The 22,500-nt window shown below is 44.8% G+C and overlaps 1 protein-coding gene across 5 annotated transcripts in view; it reads left to right on the top strand.

The window, feature by feature from the left end:
• Positions 1-22,500, top strand: part of LOC147017951 (glutamate receptor ionotropic, delta-2-like) — an 878,371-nt gene that overhangs the window by 738,885 nt on the left and 116,986 nt on the right. For all 5 annotated transcript variants that reach the window (XM_085897090.1, XM_085897092.1, XM_085897091.1 and 2 more), the window contains one exon: positions 18,976-19,294. In XM_085897090.1, coding sequence (XP_085753216.1) covers positions 18,976-19,294 — 319 coding nt within the window. The remainder of the gene's footprint in view (positions 1-18,975; positions 19,295-22,500) is intronic.

The following is a 22,500-nucleotide window of genomic DNA, read 5'->3' as shown; positions in this document are numbered from 1 at the left end:
TATATATATATATATATATTGTTTTGGCCCTCTCTCAAATATTGAAATGGTGAATCACCACTTTATAAATTATCAGATCCGGCTCTGGATTTGGATATTCACCAAAATTGAATCAATTCTTCCTTGTCACACCCAACGTGTCCACCAAGGTTCATCGGAATCCGTCCACAACTTTTTGAGATATTGTGCTATATGTCGTTTTTGGCCATATCTTTCAATGATGAAGAATCACTTTAAAAATTCTCCGAGTTGGATCCGGATACAGATCGTCACCAAGATCTAATCATTTCATCATTTTCACACTCCGAACCTTTCCACAAAATTTCATCCAGATCCGTCCACAACTTTTTGAGATATCCTGTGCACAGACAAACAAACAAACATCCAGAAAGGGATTAAAACACAACCTCCTTCACCTTTGGTGGTAGATGTATTTAAGGAGGGAATGATAGATTGGACTTTTGTCTCACGATTTATGTGGTGGCCAGATCAGTGGTCAGAATTTCAGTCTCTTTGAGACTCAGTCATGTATCAGTCCCGAGGCACCACACACTGGCCTGTGGGGAAGACAAAGGAAGATGCATTGCACAGTGACGTTCAACTTCGAACAAGTGGATCAGGTCAGACTGCGCACTCACTGCACCGCACACCGTGAATAAAGCAACTTCAGACCAAGGGTGCAACCCAGAATGGCCCAGAGAAAACCCAAACTCATTGATTGTTCCTTCTCACAATGATCCATTCAGCTGTGCCTCACATCAGCACAGCCTCACATCAGCACAGTGATGTTCCCTCACAGCAATTTAATGTGTCGTCAAATATCTATGAGTGCCACCCTGTAGCTCTGTTCACTCTGTCCACTCATCTCTCCAAATCAACCAAGTGTTACTTCAAGCCACATTTTATACTCAACTGCTTCTGCTTCTAGAACCATCCAAGTGTATAAACCAATCAGAGAGCATATGTTTAGCTCATTCAAATGCAAACCAAGTGCCCCATTGGTCATCAAGTCAACATCTGCAAGCTGAAGGCTTTATCCATGGTCGCGGAGCTGTTGAGGGACTGTTGTTATCATCAGCTACCTCCGTGATTTCATCATTTCACTTTGACTCTCTTGGGCACTGTCATCATGATGCTGTTGCACTCGGCAGGCAACTCTTTCATCATCGTCATCGTCATCGTCATCATCTCTTTTATTTCAAATCTGCACCCTGCTGCCTGAAGAGCAAAAAGAACAGAGAGGGATTGCTAACCTCTTCCTCATACCTACAATTTCCTTAGAATGATTTTTACCAGTATCGGCAGACTTGCGGTAAGCGTTTGATTGCCTCCATCTCCACTCATGCATAAAATAAGGACTAAATCGATAATTCAAAGACCTTGCACCTTGGTCCACATATGAGGTTTTTTATTTTGTATACAGCCAAGGCTCATGAAAGAGCGAGAACACTGAAAAGATCAGGATGCAACAGAACAAAAGGAACAAGAGAGAGAGAGAGAGAGAGAGAGAGAGAGAGAGAGAGAGAGAGAGAGAGAGAGAGAGAGAGAGAGAGAGAGAGAGAGAGAGAGAGAGAGAGAGAGAGAGAGAGAGGTCAGGGGGAGGGAGGGGGGGAGAGAGAGGTCAGGGGGAGGGAGGGGGACACCAACTGGCAGGATTGATGGACAAAATAGGAGACTTGGAAAAACAATGGGCATGGGGAGGAATAAGGGGTGAGGGAGAATGCATGGGGTGGACAAGATGGATACAAAAGCAAACTCTCATGAAGGAAAAACTAGAAATTTGAAATGAGGTGGACTTTGGGGTGGGGGTTCATGGGGTAGAAAAGTCATTGTTTTAGATGGTGGATGATCTGAGATGATGGTGGACAGCTGGCTTAAACACTTGGAGGGAAGAATGAGGTTGAAGAGAATGTGGAAGTTGATTCAACAGATGGGAAAAAAAAATGCAGTGACCGGTCCGTGGTATGGCCAGGCTTGTGGGGACGGGTCCCTTCTCTAAGACATGTGGTACCTCCGCTATTTCTCAGAAGGGGGTACCCTGTTGACACGGGTCCTACTCCTCTCCCTTAGATTTTTTTCACAGTGCTTGCGACTCACTGCATGCAGCATGTCCCTCTCAGGGGAGTCTGTTTGGGTCAGCAACAGGCATTCTTTTTTTTTTTCTTTTTTTTTTGTATACCTTGGTCGAGGCTCGTATGAGAGCTAACACACAACTCACAGCAAGGAGGCATGAGACAAGAGGGGCGGGAGTGGAGGGACAAAACAGTGGGGAACAGACACATTAGGTGAACTGTGGAAGGGAGAGGGATGGTGATGGGACGGGGAACATGGCGAAGAGAAGATGGACATTTCAGGGACTTTCAGGAAGGAGAGCAGGAGAAATGAAGGAAGAGGGTTTGGGTGGATTATCGGGGGTAGAAAAGATCGAGGATTTGGATGGGGGAAGATAAGAGGTGGTGGTGAACAGCTGTTTTGAAAGCCTGGAGGGAAGAATGGGAAAGAATAGAGTGAGGAAGTTTATTCCAAAGGCGGGAAAAAAGAGGAATGAAAGAGTGAAGATGAGCAGTGATTCGTGATTTTGGTAGTTTTACCAGAAGGGGGTTGTTGGCGGACCTTGAGCGCCCTGTGGAAATGTGGTGGGGACAAATCGCATAGAGAGCAGGGGGGCAAGGCTGGAGAGGAGTCGGTAGAAGACAGAAAGACCACCGACCAACCTGCGGTGATTGAGTGAGAGGCCCAAAGACTCAGCTTCATTGCGGGAGATGCCGATGATCTTAAATGCCCTGGTTTCGACAGCGTGAAGCCGAGAAAGGTGGGAGGCAGGAGCACCAGCCCAGAGGGGAGAGCAGTACTCCATCAGGCTACGGACAAAAGCTTTGTAAGTGGCCAGGAGCTCAAGAGGGCCGAGGAAGGACTTAGCACGACGGAGGATTCCCAGTCGGCGACTGGCTTTTGAGGCGAGGTTGGAAATGTGACTTTCCCAGGAAAGGTCATGGCAGATAGTGAGACCTAGAAGCTTGAAAGAAAAGACTTCTTCCAGAGGATTGTTGAGAAAGTGGATGGGGGGGTTTTGTAAACGGTCCTTTCGAAGAGACATAGTGAGAGTGTGAGATTTGTCTGGATTGAAAGACATGTTCCACGTGTTGGACCAGTTTGTGATTTTATCCAGATCTGCAGTGAGTGAAGAAGCTGCTGCTTGCCGGTCTGAGGGATGACAGATGGTACGGCAGAGGGTGGAGTCGTCGGCAAAGAGAAATAGAGGATTTTCCAGAGAGTCCGAGAGATCATTGATGAAAACCAGAAAAAGAATAGGGCCCAGAACGCTACCTTGAGGAACTCCAGCCTGCACAGGAAGAGGGGATGAAAGAACTGCCAGCAACCTCAGATTCTTGACCTGGGTTGGCCTAGCCATACAGAGTTAACCGCTGGGTCGTTGTGTGCTAGACACCGCCGGCCCAGAAATCTCTGTGAGCACTATGCCCCGCACTCTTCCGGGCAGATGTCTTGTCCACCACGCCAGTTGTGCAGATCCACGGGACTAGATCTAGGCGCTGGATCGGCGTTTGTCGCAGGGGACCACAAGTGAACTAAAATTAGGATGGTTCACGGTCCTAAACTGCTACGGAAGTCCACTCCGGTGGTCTAGAGCTTCAGTCTGCCACCTCTGCGCTGCGGTGGTCAACACCTTAAATGCGTTGGAGTGCAGAGGAGGGGGGGAGAGGAAGGACAATGAGCAAGGGCCCTTAAACCCTGGCAGGGGAGATGGCGAGCCAGTGTCGACCCCTCCCCATGGCTCAACCTTGTGGATCGATGGTGGACTGTGTGAACTCTGCGGAAACCTGGGGTGGGGGGGGGAGGGTGTGAGACAAAGCACAGAAAGAGCATAGGGTGGAAGACCATAAAGAAGGTGGTAGAAGACAGAGACCACCGACTTGTCTGCGAAGGGAAAGTGTTACGCCCATAGAATCAGATTCAATGCGGGAAATTACAATAATCTTAAAGGCCTTGGATTCCACAGTGTCAAGCTGAGAAAGATTTGAGGAAGAGGAGACAGCCTGAGGGGAGAGCAGTACTCCATCAAGTTGTGGATGAAAGTCTTGTAGGTGGATAGGAGTTCAGGTGTGCCAGCGAAGGACTTTGTACGATGGAGCCCAGTCGGTGACTGGCTTTTGAGGCCAACTTTGAAATGTGGTTTGCCCAAGAAAGATCATGGCTGATAGTGAGAGCCAGGAGTTTGGGTGACTGAACTTTCTCAAGAGGATTGTTAAGAAAGTCGATAGGGGGGCAGAGGGTTGCCATTTGGTCCTTTTGGAGAGAGATAGTGAGAGTTTGAGATTTGTCAGGATTGAAAGACATATTCCAGGTGTTTGAGAAGCTTGTGATTTTGTAAATGTCTGAAGAGAAGGAAGTGGCTGCTGCCTGCCTATCTGTAGGATGAAGGATGTCATGGCAGAGGATGGAGTCATCATCTAATCGATATTGTGGATTTTCCAGAGTCAGAATGATCATTGATGAAGATTAGGTTAGTTGATGAACAAATGCCTACTTCAACGAGAGAACACTGAAGTAGACTTTTGCAAAAATGGTTCATTTCAGTTTCCCCCTCTCAAAGGGTTGAAAGGGTAATAAGACAAACACAGGCAAATACTCAAACAGTATGGCAAAACCACTGTCAAATAAATAGAACAATCATAAGTCTAAATTGAGGAAAGAATAGAGTCCACTACATGATGCTGCACCCTCTCCTGAGACAACAACAAGCATTCTGCGAACCATGACTCACAACAAAATAGTTATAACAACACAATGGACATAGAGACATGAAAGGGAACCTCCAAGTTATTGGGAAAACTACAATGAATATGATTTGCCATGAGCTCTGCACATACTTTTACTCTCGCCGCTCCAGAATATGTATGCCAAGCAATACATTGTATTTCCCCAATAATTTACATCCAAATAATTATTGTTTCTAAACAAAGCCGGAATCAAAATGAGAATTGGTCATTGTAACATGCTGTGTTCCATTCAGGTGAGGGAATGATAGTTTTTATCTAAAGCTGCAGGAGACATGATAATTCCTTAGAAATTGAAATTTTTTTTCACCACAATTTCTCAAGAACTTTCCCAAGTTCTTTGAAACAGTTCTAACTTGAGTATTTGAGTGATTTGAATCGGTTTTTTTTTTTTAATCTAAAAAAGATGTTCAGAATGATGAATCGGCAGGAAGTGCATGAAGTTAAACGGGCTGTGTATTTCTCATCTGTTGTGTCGTTCTGATGTTTTCTGGAGTTATTCCCTCTGATGTTTTTCACAGTTCCTTTTTTACATGATTTGGAAAATTAATCCAACTTTCTTTGATTTTTTTTTTTTTAATCAAAGTGCACAAATGAGATGAGTTATTGAGATCAAAGAGAAAGTTGATGAGATTTTCATCACATCTCGCAAGGGGTTAGTTATTTATTGCAAGGGTATTGAAAACATTTAATGCATATGGTTGGAAAAGGTGGTCAGGTGGTGTTCAGTCATTTGTGTGAGATCAAGACATGGGGAAGCATCTCACAAAAGTCACTGATTTCCCCCCCCCCTCCCCATATGAAGACAATGTGAGCCAAAATTACTTGCTTTTGAATCATGTGTTATGTTGCTGACTTTGATGAAGTCTCAAATTTTCAACACAGCCACCTCGAGTGATTGATCCGTTACATCTCTGGATTTCACAAGAGAGCAAAAACCAATGACAATGATTATGAGGGCAAATGTACTGGCAACAAACTACTACTACTACTACTACTACTACTACTACTACTACTACTACTACTACTACTACTACTACTACTACTACTACTACTACTACTACTACTACTACTACTACTACTACTACTACGAGGGCGTATATTGGTCTTGGCCTATGCCATCTTGGGTTCCATGAACATAGCACCTCCGGATCAATCTATCCAGCATGGCAGTCCTCAGTTCGTTTATGAACAAACAAACAAAGTAATTTTCTTTGTTTTTTTTTTCTTCTCAAGAGAAACACCCGCCCCCTGTGGGAGCAGGTGTGGTGGAGGAGGGAGATGGTGGGTCCTGTGTATGTGCACACTGCACAGACGGAAATGTTAATATTATTTTTATTCTTCATTTTCTTTAATGGCCACAATTATTCCCACATTCTTTTGGCCGAAGACTTTCATGAGAACCGGCTGGCCAGGCCTGAAGTTCGGCTGAGGTTGGTGCAGAAATTTAGAATTTGGCCAGGGTGACGGCGATCGCTCACATACTCTTCGTGAAGGACATTACGGGATCTTTAACATCCACCAACTAATGCCAGCAGACAGGATGCCCATTTTAAAGTCCATCCGAGGGACAGCACACACTTTGACCAATCACCCTACCAGTGAAACACTGGGATGCCAGTCTATAGCTGCGTCGAGATTCAAACAGCCAAGAGGTGAGTGTGTGTACCTCGAGGCCATCCTGCCACCCTCCATGTACATATTATTATGGCATTATCATCAGATGGAATTGACTAATTTGTGTTTATCATAATTTTGACGAAAAAAAATCTAACTTGGATGACATGGAGACTGGAGTCAATATTGGAGGAAGATGTATCAGCAACCAACCGTATGGTGATGATACCATGCCGTGAGCAGAAAGTAAAGAGGATTTGATGAAAACTGCTGCAGTCAGTGAAGAAGGAAAGTGAAAAAGCTGGTCTTTATTTAAACCTAAAAAAAGACAAAAAATCGAGTCAACTGAGAAGATCGCTGTGTTCCCATTGGGAGACGATCATGGGGAAATAGTGGAACGTTTCATCTTCTTGGGTTCAAAGATTGAAGTGAGTGGAGAATGTTGAGGAGAAATTAAAAGATGGCTAGTGTTGGAGAGAACAGCTGCTATTATTGGGGTCAGAGAGGTCAAGGACATTGGAAACATCAGTGTAATTTTATATGAATTATAAGACACTGGACAAATAAACACAAGATATGGGATATGCACATATCCCCTGCTTCTCAAATCTGAAACATTTTGCTCTCCTATGGATCTTTACCAAGTTATTATTGCTCACTATTGGGACTTATTGAGGTCTTCATGCAAGGACAAAGGTTAATGGCAGGATTTCAGATCCAAGTGAAGGTACCCAGAATGAAACTCAACTCTTATGACAACTGTTTCCCCAAAAGAGAGGGTTCTGCACAAGCTGTGACTTTCAAAAGCACAACTTCACAATGGTAAATTTGAATTTCTTACATCACCCCATGGAAAAATTCCACTCGTGAAGTCACATGACACAGCATACACTCCATATAAGTATACCTGGTTTTGGAAAACAACCGTGTGTGTATATGTGTATGTGGAGTCCCATGGCATAGTCGATTGGAAGCTCAACTCGCCAGTAAAAGGATCCAGTTTCAATATCCAAGCTGTTAGGGCTGTCCATATTGGTTAAATCTCGTGAAGGATGATGGTGGAAATTGCATTATACAACGTAATAAACACTGTGATCATACCACCCCATGGTGCCTGTAGTACAGTGAGTGAAGGTTGTGGGCTTCCAACCGCTGCTCATATTGGAGTCCTCCCACGCTAGGTATTAGTCTAGTCACCCAACTCTCAACCTTCTCGATGCTTTCTTTGTCAACTTTATACCTTGTATGCCAGAGGATGTTTCCGTATTCAAAGTGGGGCCGAACCAGAGTTGTGAAGACAATCGTCAGTGTTCCTCTTGTTACGTTGGAGAAAGTGCTTTTAAGACTTCCAAGTATTTGGTTGGCTTGAAGCACAGCTGATGAGATGTGTTTGTGGAAATTTAGTTCATTGTGTATCACCACACCAAGGTCTTTCTCATGTTGGACGTCTTTGAACTCAGTTTCTTCCATGTTGTAGCTTGCCTTGTTGTCCGTTCTTCCAAAGTATCGGACGTTGCATTAATTGCCATTCAATGGTAACTGCCAGCCATCCGACCATTCTATTTTCAGTGGCTTGCAAAAGTATTCACCCCCCTCTCCAAAGTTTTCACATTTTGATGCCACCTGAGCTTATTTCGTGACACTCTCAAATCAAACTTAATATAAAAGTCTTCACAAACTACTCCAAAGTGATACAGCTAAAAATGCAGATAAAATGTGAACAAGTTAAATTAACAGTGAAAATCAGATGATTCTCAGTTGTATAAATATTCAAACCCTTTGCCTAATTAACCCAAAATCACTTCAGGAGCAAATTATTTGTTTGAAAGGTTACAAAATAAGTGTAATAGGTTTCACTGGTATGCAATCAGTGGTTTAACTCAAAAATTAAGCTCCCCCACTTATCTAAGGAGTGTTAAGGTGCAACTCTCTTGGTCAAACAACATGGCAAACGTGACCACGAAGGAGCTTTCCAAATAAGTCAGACATAAAGTGGTGGAGAAGCACTGTTCAGGAGAGGGTGATAAGAACATTATCAAAGTCACTCATCCCTTTGAGTATGGTGAAATCCATCATTAAGAAGTGGAAGACATATCATACCACTCAGACTCCACCCAGATCAGGTCGCCAATCCAAACTTAGCAGCCGGGCAAGCAAGAAACTGGTTTGGGATGTCAGTGCAAATCCCACAATGATTTGAAAGATCTGCAAAGTGCTATGTCTAAGATGGAGGTCAGTGTTCATCAATCAACAATATCCTGTTCTCTTCACAAAGCTGGCTTCCTTGGACAGGTGGCAAGAAAGAAGCTATTACTAAAAAAGACATATCTAAAAGACATATCTAACTTTTTGGTTGAAATTCAAAGCATTACCTTTGGGGCAAACTTAACACTGCACATCACCCAGTCAACATCATCCCTACTGTCAATCATGGTGATTGCAGCATCATGTTATGGGGCTGCTATTAATCAGCTGGGACTGGCAAGTTTGTCAGGATAGAAAGGACAATGGGTGGTGCAAAGTACAGTGGAAACCTTGATGAAAACCTGTTTGAGTCAGCCATGAATGTGAAACCGGGTGGGAGATTCACATTTCAGCAGGCCAATGATCCGAAGCACAAAGCTAAAGTCACACTGGAGTGGCTGAATAAGAAGAAAATAAATGTTCTTGAGTGGCCCAGTCATCGTCCTGAATTGAACATTTATGTCGAGACTTGAAGATTGCAGTCCATCGACGATCCCATCAAATTTGGCAAAAACTAGAGCAATTTTCACATGAAGAATGGCAACAGATTTCACCATCTCACTGTACAAAGCTGGTAGAGACCGACTCAAAAAGAAGCGTAGCAGTCATTTCTATAAAAGGTGCTTCCACCAAATGCTGACCTGAGGGGCTGAATAATTTTGCAACCAGTGAATTTAGATTTGTACATGTTTTTTGCAGGTATTCCTGACATGTAACCTCCTTCAACTGTAACAGTGTTTCGTTTGATCTCATCAGTCTCTACTCATAAATGGCAATGAATGCGTGTGTGTGTGTGTGTGTGTGTGTGTGTGTGTGTGTGTGTGTGTGTGTGTGTGTGTGTGTGTGTGTGTGTGTGTGTGTGTGTGTGTGTGTGTGTGTGTGTGTGTGTGTGTGTGTGTGTGTGTGTGTGTGTGTGTGTGTCCTCCATACCTCCAAAATCATAAAACTTAGCAGCCTGAAACTTTGCATGCATATTAAGAAAACTCCAACGGAAGTGCATGAGTGAAAATGTGGTGTTTTGATTCATTTAAACACCCCTTTCAAAGAAAATTAACGGCCTTATTTAATTATCTCCTTTATCAGGCGCTTCCTCGGCCACATCGCTCTTTGGGGTCTCAAGGCATCTCGTCGGTAATCGTGCCGGGTCTAAGGCCGCCATGTTTTTTGGCCTGCTCAACCATGCCTCGACTTGGAACAGGCCACAATGATTTCTTAACGATAAAGTTTTTTATTTTTCACTTTCCTCACTCATATTATCAAATGCCTAGTTCATCATACATATGAATAACTGTATACATCACTTTCGTAAGTGCTATAGTTTTCAAATTAGGAGCTTGGAGTGATTTCATGCATTATATGAGACAATTTTCCACGATCTACTCTCATGCACGAAGTAAAGTATATCATCGAAATATTATTTCAGTTTTGAGGATTGGATATCGTCTGGACGAAAGTGTAAAAATCTGGAGTGAAATCTGATCATTTAAAGAAACAACAATTCATATAACGAAGCCAATGTACCTATTGACTTGAGGTGAGCAAGGCTTTCTTCTCTCCTCAATGTATACACAAGAAAATGTGAAATTTCCAAAGCAATAAACTGTTCTTTTTCTACTGTTTGGAGAATTATATTGAGTGAACAAAAGATTTAAGAATGTGCCAAAATTAATCAGCTTCATTGAGCTACATGACAATGCATTCAGTGCTTGACCTCACGCCCTGTTCCCCAGAGGGACTGTCTATCCATAGCATCTACCAGATTTGTTTCTATATTTTTGGAGGTTTCACAAGGTGCTCTACAGGGAATCAAAGCAAATCTGGTGAAAACAGATGTTTTAAAATAAGTTATGACGTTTGCGCAGATCACGAACGATGGACCACATGAGGCATGCACAGACGAGCAGGCAACATGGTGAATTATCTGCAATGTTTATTTTATGAGCGATTAAACTTGTCGATGTCTCCAGGGTTGTTCCACATTAAGCTGCAACTCTTTTGTGGATATAGTCATGATGTGAACGAATTCATTTTATTTCATTAACTGCTGTGTGCGTGGGTAAGACTGGCTTTAAAGTAAAAAGGATCCGATAGAGTATGCAGCCACAACATGGCCACCATTCCTTATCAAACATGTAATTGGAATGCTTACTTGAGTGCTAAAGCCACTTGCCAAGCACGCTATAGTCGACAGCGGTACTGCGCTACATCATGCTGAGCAAATTGTTCACTCACTGCGGATGCTCTTGCCGCGCCACGTCATTCAGAGCAGGTGGTTCATGCTCCCTCAGAATGAAGGGGCAGTTCGTGCTCCGTCATCTTGAGCGAGTGGTTCGTGCTCCGTCATCTTGAGCGAGTGGTCCGTGCACTGTCATCCCACACAAGTGGTTCGTGCACCATCATCCCGCACGAGTGGTTCATGCTCCGTCATCCCGCGTGAGTGGTTCGTGCACCGTCATCCCGCACGAGTGGTTCGTGCACCGTCATCCCACGCGAGTGGTCCGTGCACTGTAATCCTGAGCAAGTGGTTCGTGCACTGTCATCCTGAGTGAGTGGTTCGTGCACCGTCATCCTGAGTGAGTGGTTCATGCACCGTCATCCTGAGCGAGTGGTTCGTGCACCGTCAACCTGAGCAAGTGGTTCATGCTACGACATCCCGAGCGAGTGGTTCGTGCACCGTCATCCTGAATGAATGGTTCCTGAACCGTCATCCTGAGCAAGTGGTTCCTGCTCCGACATCCTGAACGAGTAGCTCGTGGTCTGACATCATGAGCGAGTGGTTCGTGCTCCGACATCCTGAGTGAGTGGTTCTTGCTGGGACATCCTGAGCGAGTGATTCGTGCTCCGACATCCTGAGCGAGTGGTTCGTGCTCAGACATCATGAGCGAGTGGTTCGTGTTCCGACATCCTCAGCGAGTGGTTCGTGCTGGGACATCCTGAGCGAGTGATTCGTGCTCCGACATCCTGAGCGAGTGGTTCGTGCTCCGTCATCTTGAGCGAGTGGTTCGTGCTCCGTCATCTTGAGCGAGTGGTTCGTGTACCGTCATCCCACACAAGTGGTTCGTGCACCATCATCCCGCACGAGTGGTTCATGCTCCGTCATCCCACGTGAGTGGTTCGTGCACCATCATCCCGCGCGAGTGGTCCGTGCACCGTCATCCTAAGCAAGTGGTTCGTGCACCATCTTCCTGAGTGAGTGGTTCATGCACCGTCATCCTGAGTGAGTGGTTCATGCACCGTCATCCTGAGCGAGTGGTTCGTGCACCATCAACCTGAGCAAGTGGTTCATGCTACGACATCCCGAGCGAGTGGTTCGTGCACCGTCATCCTGAACGAATGGTTCCTGAACTGTCATCCTGAGCAAGTGGTTCCTGCTCCGACATCCTGAACGAGTAGCTCGTGGTCTGACATCATGAGCGAGTGGTTCGTGCTCCGACATCCTGAGCGAGTGGTTCGTGCTGGGACATCCTGAGCGAGTGATTCGTGCTCCGACATCCTGAGCGAGTGGTTCGTGCTCCGACATCCTGAGCGAGTGGTTCGTGCTCTGACATCCTGAGCGAGTGGTTCGTGCTCTGACATGCTGAGCGAGTAGTTCGTGCTCCGATATCCTGAGCGAGTAGTTCGTGCTCTGACATCCTGAGGAAGTGGTTGGTGTTCTGTCATTCTGAGCAAGTTGTGAAATAACACCCGATTTCCAAACCGTTTGCCGTATCTACGTGTTTTGTAAGTTACCGAGCCAATTCTTTTTTTGCACCCGTCACACGCAGCTGTTGATAAAGAATAATGTTTGTGAACATCTCCCTGAAATGTCTATGTATATAAATGCAACTTTGTTTTACGGTGAAAGCAACTCAATCTTTCTGGGTTGTATACAGTACTTACTGCAGTCGGTAATCACACTGACTGCAACCTGCCGAATGCTGAAAAATTGCTGATATCGGCCAAGCACTGGTGTGTGTGTGTGTGTGTGTGTGTGTGTGTGTGTGTGTGTGTGTGTGTGTGTGTGTGTGTGTGTGTGTGTGTGTGTGTGTGTGTGTGTGTGTGTGTGTGTGTGTGTGTGTGTGTGTGTGTGTGTGTGTGTGTGTGTGTGTGTGTGTTCATAAAACATAACATATTCTCTTTGCTAAGGCCGAAGTCACATTTGCCACGGCAGCCGTGGGGTCTCCAAAATATACGGCCACTAGCAATTATAAGGTGGCTGCAGTATTTCCACGGTCACACAATGTAGCAGTCACATGTTTATATTTTTCAGGGAGCCACACGGCGTATTTTGAAATTGTGGAGACCGAAAACGTGGGGATGCCGTACGGTCTTTGATTTGATGTCGCACGGTGACCTTAAGGGGGCCCTGCGGCGGCCATAGAATTTTCAAGGCAGACGCAAGGTAGCCTCAAGGTGCCCACAAGGCGACCGCCAGGGGGGCCCTAAGGCGAACATGCAGCCAGACGGACGGTAACGAGTGGGTTCATTTTATTTTATTATTATCTTTTTTTTTTACCAGTTTTTTTTTCGGCTTGTCGAATTGCTACGGCAAACGTAGAAATGAAAAAAGTTATAACTCCGCGCTATAATTCCACGGCGACCCCTACGGCCTGTAAAAGATAGCCAAACGGCGTAGGGCCACCCTGAGGCCACCGCAGAAATTCTGCGGCAGCCACACGTTTCTGTCAATTCAGAGGGCGTACGGCCGCCGTATCCTCGCCGTAGAGCAAATGTGACTTAGGCCTAAGTTACCTTCCCCAACCTCTCACTCTCTCTTTGCTCATCCTTGCTCTACGCCCCTCCCAATACAGTGCAACACCCTCCTCCTCCCACACCTCTCTCTTTCTCTCTCTCTCTCTCTCTCTCTCTCTCTCTCTCTCTCTCTCTCTCTCTCTCTCTCTCTCTCTCTCTCCCTCTCTCTCCCTCCCTCTCTCTCTCTCTCTCTCTCTCTCTCTCTCTCTCTCTCTCTCTCTCTCTCTCTCTCTCTCTCTCTCTCTCTCTTCCTCTCTCTTCCTCTCTCTTCCTCTCTCTTCCTCTCTCTTCCTCTCTCTTCCTCTCTCTTCCTCTCTCTTCCTCTCTCTTCCTCTCTCTTCCTCTCTCTTCCTCTCTCTTCCTCTCTCTTCCTCTCTCTTCCTCTCTCTTCCTCTCTCTTCCTCTCTCTTCCTCTCTCTTCCTCTCTCTTCCTCTCTCTTCCTCTCTCTTCCTCTCTCTTCCTCTCTCTTCCTCTCTCTTCCTCTCTCTTCCTCTCTCTTCCTCTCTCTTCCTCTCTCTTCCTCTCTCTTCCTCTCTCTTTTCCTCTCTCTTTTCCTCTCTCTCTTCCTCTCTCTCTTCCTCTCTCTCTTCCTCTCTCTCTTCCTCTCTCTCTTCCTCTTTCTCTTCCTCTCTCTCTTCCTCTTTCTCTTCCTCTTTCTCTTCCTCTTTCTCTTCCTCTTTCTCTTCCTCTTTCCCTTCCTCTTTCTCTTCCTCTTTCTCTTCCTCTTTCTCTTCCTCTTTCTCTTCCTCTTTCTCTTCCTCTTTCTCTTCCTCTTTCTCTTCCTCCCTCTTCCTCCCTCTTCCTCTCTCTTCCTCTCTCTTCCTCTCTCTTCCTCTCTCTTCCTCTCTCTTCCTCTCTCTTCCTCTCTCTTCCTCTCTCTTCCTCTCTCTTCCTCTCTCTTCCTCTCTCTTCCTCTCTCTTCCTCTCTCTTCCTCTCTCTTCCTCTCTCTTCCTCTCTCTTTTTCTCTCTCTCTCTCTCTCTCTCTCTCTCTCTCTCTCTCTCTCTCTCTCTCTCTCTCTCTCTCTCTCTCTCTCTCTCTCTCTCTCTCGACCCCCCCCCCCCAATCTCTGTCTCCAGACGATTGTTATGTATGAATGGACACTGTTTGTCTATGGATTTGTCCAAGTGGTGTTTGTCTTTGGACATGCTCGGTGATGTTTGTCTCCAACGATGTCCAGATGGGAGTTTGAGTCTGGATGCGTCGGGGCGTTGTTTGTCTCGGAACACATCCGAGCGGTGTTTATGTCCAGACGGGAGTTTGTCTCTGGACGTGTCTGGGCGGTGTTTCTCTGGACGTGTCTGGGCGGTGTTTCTCTGGACGTGTCCGGGCGGTGTTTCTCTGGACGTGTCTGGGTGGTGTTTGTCTCTGAACGTGTCCAGGGGGTATTTATGTCCGGATGGGCGTTTATTTCCACATATCCAGATGGGAGTTTGTCTCCAGATGTGTTGGGCGGTGTTTGTCTCTTGGCCGTATTTATAGTATGACCAGTAGAAAATGGATTTCAGGCATTATTTTGTTTCCCTCTTCACTGTTATTCTCTGCAGAATCATTTTGATGAGAAAGTATGAATCGTAAGGCCTAAGTCACATTTGCTCTACGGCAAGGATACGGCGGCCGTACACCCTCTGAATTGACAGAAACGTGCGGCTGCCGCAGAATTTCTGCGGTGGCCTCAGGGTGGCCCTACGCCGTTTGGCTATCTTTTACAGGCCGTAGGGGTCGCCGTGGAATTATAACGCGGAGTTATAACTTTATTCATTCTACGTTCGCCGTAGCAATTCGACAAGCCCAAAAAAAAAAACTGGTAAAAAAAAAAAATTAACCCACTCGTTACTGTCCGACTGGCCACACGTTCGCCTTAGGGCCCCCCTACGGTTGCCTTGCGGGCACCTTGAGGCGACCTTGCGTCTGCCTTGAAAATTCTATGGCCGCCGCAGGGCCCCCTTAAGGTCACCATGCGACATCAAATCAAAGACCGTACGGCAACCCCACGTTTTCGGTCTCCACAATTTCTAAATACGCCGTGCAGCTCCCCGAAAAATAAAAACAAATGTGACTGCTACATTGTGTGACTGTGGAAATACTGTGGCCACCCTATAATTGCTAGTGGCCGTAGATTTTGGAGACCCCACGGCCACCGTGGCAAATGTGACTTAGGCCTAATTAATGCTCCACAGTATGTCTGCCTTCACTTCCTCTCACCTCACACTGTCTTCCATTCCCCAACCCCTCCTCACTCCCCCTTCCTCCTCTCTCTTTTCCTCTCTACCTCTTCACTCTCCCCCCCCTCTCTAGACCCATCTTTTTCTCCCCCCCCCCCTTCAGTATTCCTGTCAGCGAAGTGACAGTTGGTAATTGCTAGCTATGCATAAAAAAAGTTATTTTGTAAAAATTGTTTCCACATAATTCATAATCATACTAAAATATGCCATTTGGTGTCTGCCTGTCTGTCTGACTTTTTCTGACTGCGATACATTCAGTCGTTATTTATCCCATCACAGCCAAACTTCACAGGAGGACTTGGGGTCACGTGATGCAAGTTGTAGCGATTTAACATGTCCCTCTCTCCAAAGGGGGATTTGCGCCTTGGCCAACTCAATGTTGAGGTGCATAATAGGTTATAATGGCGTTTCATGGGACCACACCTTCTGGATGTAAAAATTATTATAATCACCAACGATTCAGTCAATTCTATCCAAAGTACCATTACATTTTTAAACAGTCCCTATTAAACTGGAAGAAGTTCGGAGGAAACTCGACGTGCTTAAGGCATTCCATACCTGTCGCGTCTCCCTCAGATGAATGGATCAGATCAATGTTTTGACTTGCCAGGCCTCGAGGTAAGTGGTTATGATATTTAGTTAACAACGCTGCTTGCATGAGTCTTTACACATTAGTGATCAATCCCATTGCCTGTCCGACATTTTTTAGATCCTCGTGGAGGATCTCTGTCTTACTCATGTTGTTGTTCTTCATCTTCTTCTTGTGGACTCTTTTGTTTCACAGCCTACAGTTTTCATCGAAACTTCCTGAAACTTGGCGTATATATGTAAAAATACCCTGCGCAGACAGTAACCATCTCCGATTTTGAAAATTCCTCCGAGAAAAAAAGTTGACGTCAAAATATCTCCGCTGTTGAAAATTGCCTAAAAAATTATCTCCTAAACGAGGCAAACTTTTTGAATTCTGTTTGCAGGAATCGAACAGGGCATAAGCATAGATAAATTACCGCACATATGACACATCACTATGACGTCATATCAATTTTTATGACGTCATTCCTATCTTTTGACATTTTTTGTTTCACAACCCAGAGTTTTCATCGGATCTTCGTGAAACTTGCCATATAAATGCAGAAAGCCCACGCGCAGGTAGTAACCATCTCCGATTTTGGAAATTCTTCCTAGAAAAAAAGTTGATATCATAATATCGCCGCTAATGGAAATCGCCTATACCATTATCTCCGAAACTAGGCAATCTGTTTGAATTCTGTTTGTGGGAATCGAACAGGGCATTAGCACAGATAAATTATCGCAAACCTGATACATCACAATGACATCATATTCGTTTTTATGACGTCATCATTAAGAGGACGAGGATCTTCGCTCATTTGAGCTTGTTTTTTTAGCCGTCAGATTATATGTGGGTGGTATTTTATCTGATGCATAACCATATTCCTATGGTTTGTTAGCATTTTGATATTGGCCAGAGGGAAGTTTGAAGAAAATTTGACGTGGGCAGTGTATTGACTAACTGTCGCTGGTTGACACCTATCAGATTAACACCTATCAGATTATAACCAGTTATCCAGTTCCGTTAAGTCATGGCCGGTATCTGGTGACATTCATGATCAGATGTCTCCAAACATCCCTCTGTCCTGCACTGCTTTCCGAAGCTCTGGCAGAGACAGCTTGGTTACAGCCTTTACCCCATCCATTGGGGATTTGTTCCATTCCCCTATCAGCTTGATATTGCTTGCCAAGCTAGCCGTTCCTTATCAACCGTTTCGTTGGAGTTGGAGTACTTGCTTAAGTGCTAAAAATCAAGAGAGCCACTTGGTGAGCACTCCATAACCTAATTGGTGATGGAACACATCCATCCTGAACACATTGATCTTCTCAGTTGACAAGATTTTAAATTTTTTTTTAGGTTTAAATAAAGACTAGCCTTTTCACTTTCCTTCTTCACAGTCTGCAGCAGTTTCATCAAGTCCTCTGTAATTTCTGCCAACAGAGTGGTATCATCATCATACCTTTGGTTGTTGATACATCTTCCTCCAATACCGACTCCAGCCTTGATGTCATCCAAGTTATATTTTTCGTCAAAATTATTATAACCACAAATTAATCGGTCTTTTCCATCAAATGATTATGGCATAACGATGATATTAACAATGGGGCTGGCAGGAAGGCCTCAAGCTATGCACAATCTCCTCTAAGCTGTCTAGTCTGGGTTCGAATCCCGACCCAGCTGTCATCCCATCATCCCGGTGTTTCACAGGCAGGGTGATTCATCATTGTGTGAGCCGTTCCTTGGATGGATGTTAAACTGGCATGCTGTCTGCCAGCATTAGTTGGTGAACTTTAAAGATCCCATGGTGTCCTTCACGAAGAGCAGGTGAGCTTTCGGCGGCACCCTGAACAAATTACAAATTTCTGCCTTACCCTAAGTCGAACATCAGGCATGGCCAGCCAGTTCATGAAAGACTTGGGCCAACATTCCCCCAGTCAACCCCACAATAACTTAGGAATAATTGTGGCTGTTAAACAATAAGAGGAATATTAACAAACCGCCGTCCACATGGTCCGCATGGTGCGCATGTATAAGTGACCCCCCCCCTCATCACCCCCACCTTATTGTCCCATCGGAAGCAGGTATTTCTGGTTCATCTGTGGTGTTATTGGTAGGGGGTGAATACTTTTGCAGCCACTGTATTCTCCTTGGATATCTCATGTACGGTGTTGAAGTCTCCTTGGATAGCAATGGTAAACTACCCAGTGTGCCCATGATACTGCTTCAGCAACATTGATTGTTTTAACGAGAGAATGGTTCTTAACATTGACAAGTCTTATCAAATATTGACAATTTTGTCATTCTTGACATTGATAATTCTTATGAAAAGATCAAATTCTTTGCAAAAAATAGATCCTCTCAAATAATATTTTGGTGTGCTTTGCCATTCAGACTTAAGGGGGCTGAAAGGATAGCTGAGAGGGAGTGCATTAGTCTTTGAGATATTTCGTCTGACTTTGATCCCTGACCCGAATAGAGACTGTCACCCTGTTGTTTCACAGCAAAAACATTGAATCAATGAGGTGTGTCATCCATCGGATGGGATGCTAAGCTCGGGTCCCGTCTGCCAGTGTTTGCTGAAGAAAAGGCAATCTGTGGGAAGTTCCAAATGTCTGCCCTTACCAACTGTGGGGCTCATTTAGGAAACAAATTCAAATCAACATAAAGCAAAATCGACAACCGCAAACACCATGGCAATATGATTGAATCTGTTCGAACTTTGGCAATATTAATATAATTTGTTGATTAAGATACTGTCCTCACATGTTTGCTTTGTGCACCACTGTTCCAGCATGCTGATGTTGGTGTTGGAGCACTGACAGTCACTCCTGAGCGGGAGAGTGTGGTGGACTTCACTCGCCGATATCTCGATCGAGGACTCGCCATGACAGTGAGAGAAACAAAGGATTCAGTGGACCTCTTCTCATGCCTTATGGCCTTTCGCCCCCTCCTCTGGGCTGGTGTTGCTCTGTCAGCCATTATTGTTGCATTGGTACTGCAACGCCTAAATGGATCATGTTCAAACATTAGCACTGGGCATGCAGCATCATCTTCCCTGTCATCTTGGGCCTCGTCTCTCTGGCTCGTGTTTGGCTCACTCATGCAGCAGGGTGAGCCACTGGGGATTGCTAACTTAAAATGAAACAAAAGTCAAATTTCAAATTCAACAATTAATTGTTCTGCTTATTGTTTCAAATTTCCCTCAACATCCATGAAAACAAAATCGAACCAGTTCGTGCAAAACTGGAACTTGAAGATGATGCATTTAAAATGAATGAGTTCCACTGTGTTTGTCACATTTTTATGGGAAGTCCGTGCTCTACCTGGATAGATGTTTTTTTTATTTTATTAATTTCAGCCGATGATCGCAGAGATTACACCATCTCACCAGGCATTTGACAACCTAGTTTCTGCTGATTCTTTCTACACAGATAGAGTCTGACATAAAATAATAAAAGTTATATTTCAGGGACAAGACATAAAATCATTTGCAGAGTGGTTGGACTACACGTAACTACGCTCACCCAACAGTTCATCTGATAAGAGAAATTAAATGATGTACACCTTCCAGTGCCAACGATATTTCATTATACCATATACAGGGTGTGTCAATAAAAGGTTAACCACTTCAAAACTTCATTAACCAAAACATTGAGTAATAAAACAAAAAATTAACTCGGACAATGAAAAACAAATCATGGAGAAATGAAACTCATTTTGCGTTAATGCGCTTCTAGTTGAGGTGTTCGATGTGAGCCCCCCCCCCCACGCACACAATGTGCATTCCATGAATTGCGAAGTTTTCAATGTCATTTCTGCAAGTTTTAATGGTTCCTGTCTGCACACAAGCCTCAACTGCTGCCTTCAGATCGGATTCAGATCTGGGATGTTCCTTGCAGACGCTATCCTAACAAGCTCCCCAGGGGAAAAAAAAATCCAGCAGATTGAGGTCAGATGTGTGGAGACCATTCATTTTCCATACACAAACTGAGAACTCGTCCGAATTTTTGATGCAGAAAGGCAATTGTTTAATTTGCTGTATGTGGGGTAGCACCGTCTTGCATGAACCACTGTCGCTGGAGAGCTGCAGTGCTCATCGATTGCTTCAAGTCTTCTTAAAATGTGTTGACAATCGACCGGTATCATTCTTGATTGATGGTAACCGTTCTTCCATTTTTGTCTTCAAATCAATATGGTCCAAACACACCTCTGTAGCTGACAGCCACAAAAGCAGTGACTTTCCGACTCTTAAGCGACTTCTCTTCATCCTCATCTGGGCATTGACTTCTCCAGAAAATGTTGTTGTGTGAATTGACAGCACCATTGATGTGAAAGTGTACTTTGTTACGAAACCACACATCGCGATACATTTTGGGTTTGCCTCCATCTTCTGTGGCAGCATCTCACACATAGCGACTCGTGCTGCTTTATCCCCATCGGTCAATTTATGGGCTGATGTGATGTTAGGAAAGAGGTTTAAATCTTGTTTCATTATTCATCTGATACTGCAGGGAGTGAGACCCAATTCAGCCGATCTTTGTTGATGGAATTTCTTCGGACTTTGCATGACTGACTCATGAACTCAATCCATGTTTCCTTCACACCGTACACTTCTTTGGTGACCGCACCTTACCTTGTTTATGTTGAGAATCGTCCCTTCACTTTTGAACCTTTTCACAAGTTTCCAAACGGCTGGCATGCTTGGCTTGTTTCTGGGATGCACTCCATATTCAGTACAGGACCTCGTCTGGATGGAAGCAATTTATTTGGTCTCAAAATACCATTTGACAATGTTTACTCCTTGCTCCGTTGAAAACGTCATTTTTTCTGTAGAACACTTTGGTTATGCTTGAGTAACTTCTCCAAACATCATTGATCACTCCTGCAAAAAAAAAATGAAGGTAAGGACTAAAGGTACACAGGTCATTTGAAGCAGTTCACCTTTTATTGACACACACTGTGTATATATTACATATATATATATATATATAATTTTATTTACATATTATATATATATATATATATATATATAATTTTATTTACATATATATATATATATATATATATATATATATATATATATATATATATATATATATATATATATATTGTTACGAATTTGGAATTCGATTGCACACAACATACAGGTTCCTTGAGTCAGCTATGTCGATAAGTGCTTGTTCCCAGGATAGCACACCTTCCATTGTTTAAACGTTCAGAAATCGATTAGATGTGCTGCGGATCGATTTAATAGTTAGGGAACGAACAATGGAGACATCCCTCCCCCTCTTCTGCATGGAGAAAGAAGAATCCTGCCGTCCCGTGACTCATGTCAACAACTCCCTCCCACCTGTGGTTGAGCAGGGGGATGGATCACGACGGCATGAATCACGCCGGGCGTGGGGGAGGGGGGACGGAGAAGGATAAGAGGAAATCGTCTCTTTGTTCGTGTCGGGAGTTGATTAGTAAGCTTTTTGCTTCGGCAGAGAGTAGCCGTTCAGCAGACCTTCGGGTCCTGTTTGGCTTGGGTTAGGGTTGAGGCCTTCGGAAGCTTTTTGCTTCAGCTGGCTCAGTGAGCTTCGGCTGAGGCCTGGCTCGGGAGGAGGCTTTTTGGAGGCTTTTTGCTTTGATGGTTCCGTGAGCTTCGGCTTCTGCTTGGCTCGGGAGAGCTTTTTGCTTCAGGCTGCCCTGTTTGGAAGAAAGTTAAGCCGGTCGCTCGGCTCGAGGTGCGATTGGTGGCTTCTTCTTCTTCTTGGTTCGTGGAGCTCTTTGTTCTCCATTTTGGTTCCTGGCTTGGTGCGACTCATCGACCTCTTCGTGGAGGTGGTTCCTCGGGGAAGCAACGCATCGACGGGAAGGATCGGCGCCTCATCTCACCAGCACGGGTTGAGAAGCGCGGGAGGATTCGCGGGAGCTCGGGAAGGATGGCAGCTCACGGCGATTGGATCCAGCTCGCTCTCGCTGGAGCCCGGGTCCGAACAACTTGAAGACCACACGAGGTGGAGAGGTTCGAGATAGGCTCTGGGTTTCAGCTCACCTGTCCTCCGAGCTGGAGCTCGTTATTAAAGGCCTCTGCCACCATTTCTTGGGTGTGTGTGTGTGCGTACGTGTGTCCGTGGGCCCGTCTAATAAGTAGGAAATTGTTGAGTGTTTGTGTGCTGTAAATGTTTGCATTGCATCTCGTATAGATGGTCGTAGTTCTTTTGTCGTGCTTTTGGTGCTTGTATAATTGCATACGTGTTTTACCTTGTTTAATTGCATACGTGCTTTATTATAATAAATGTCCTTGTGTGAATGTAAACCTGTTCGTTGCGTC

The sequence above is a fragment of the Eptatretus burgeri genome, chromosome 10 (assembly GCF_056783735.1).
Source record: "Eptatretus burgeri isolate ZD-2024b chromosome 10, Ebu_testis_v1, whole genome shotgun sequence".
NCBI lineage: Eukaryota > Metazoa > Chordata > Myxini > Myxiniformes > Myxinidae > Eptatretus > Eptatretus burgeri.
Note: the sequence above shows the minus strand (reverse complement) of the source record. Positions and strands in the feature narration are given on the sequence as shown.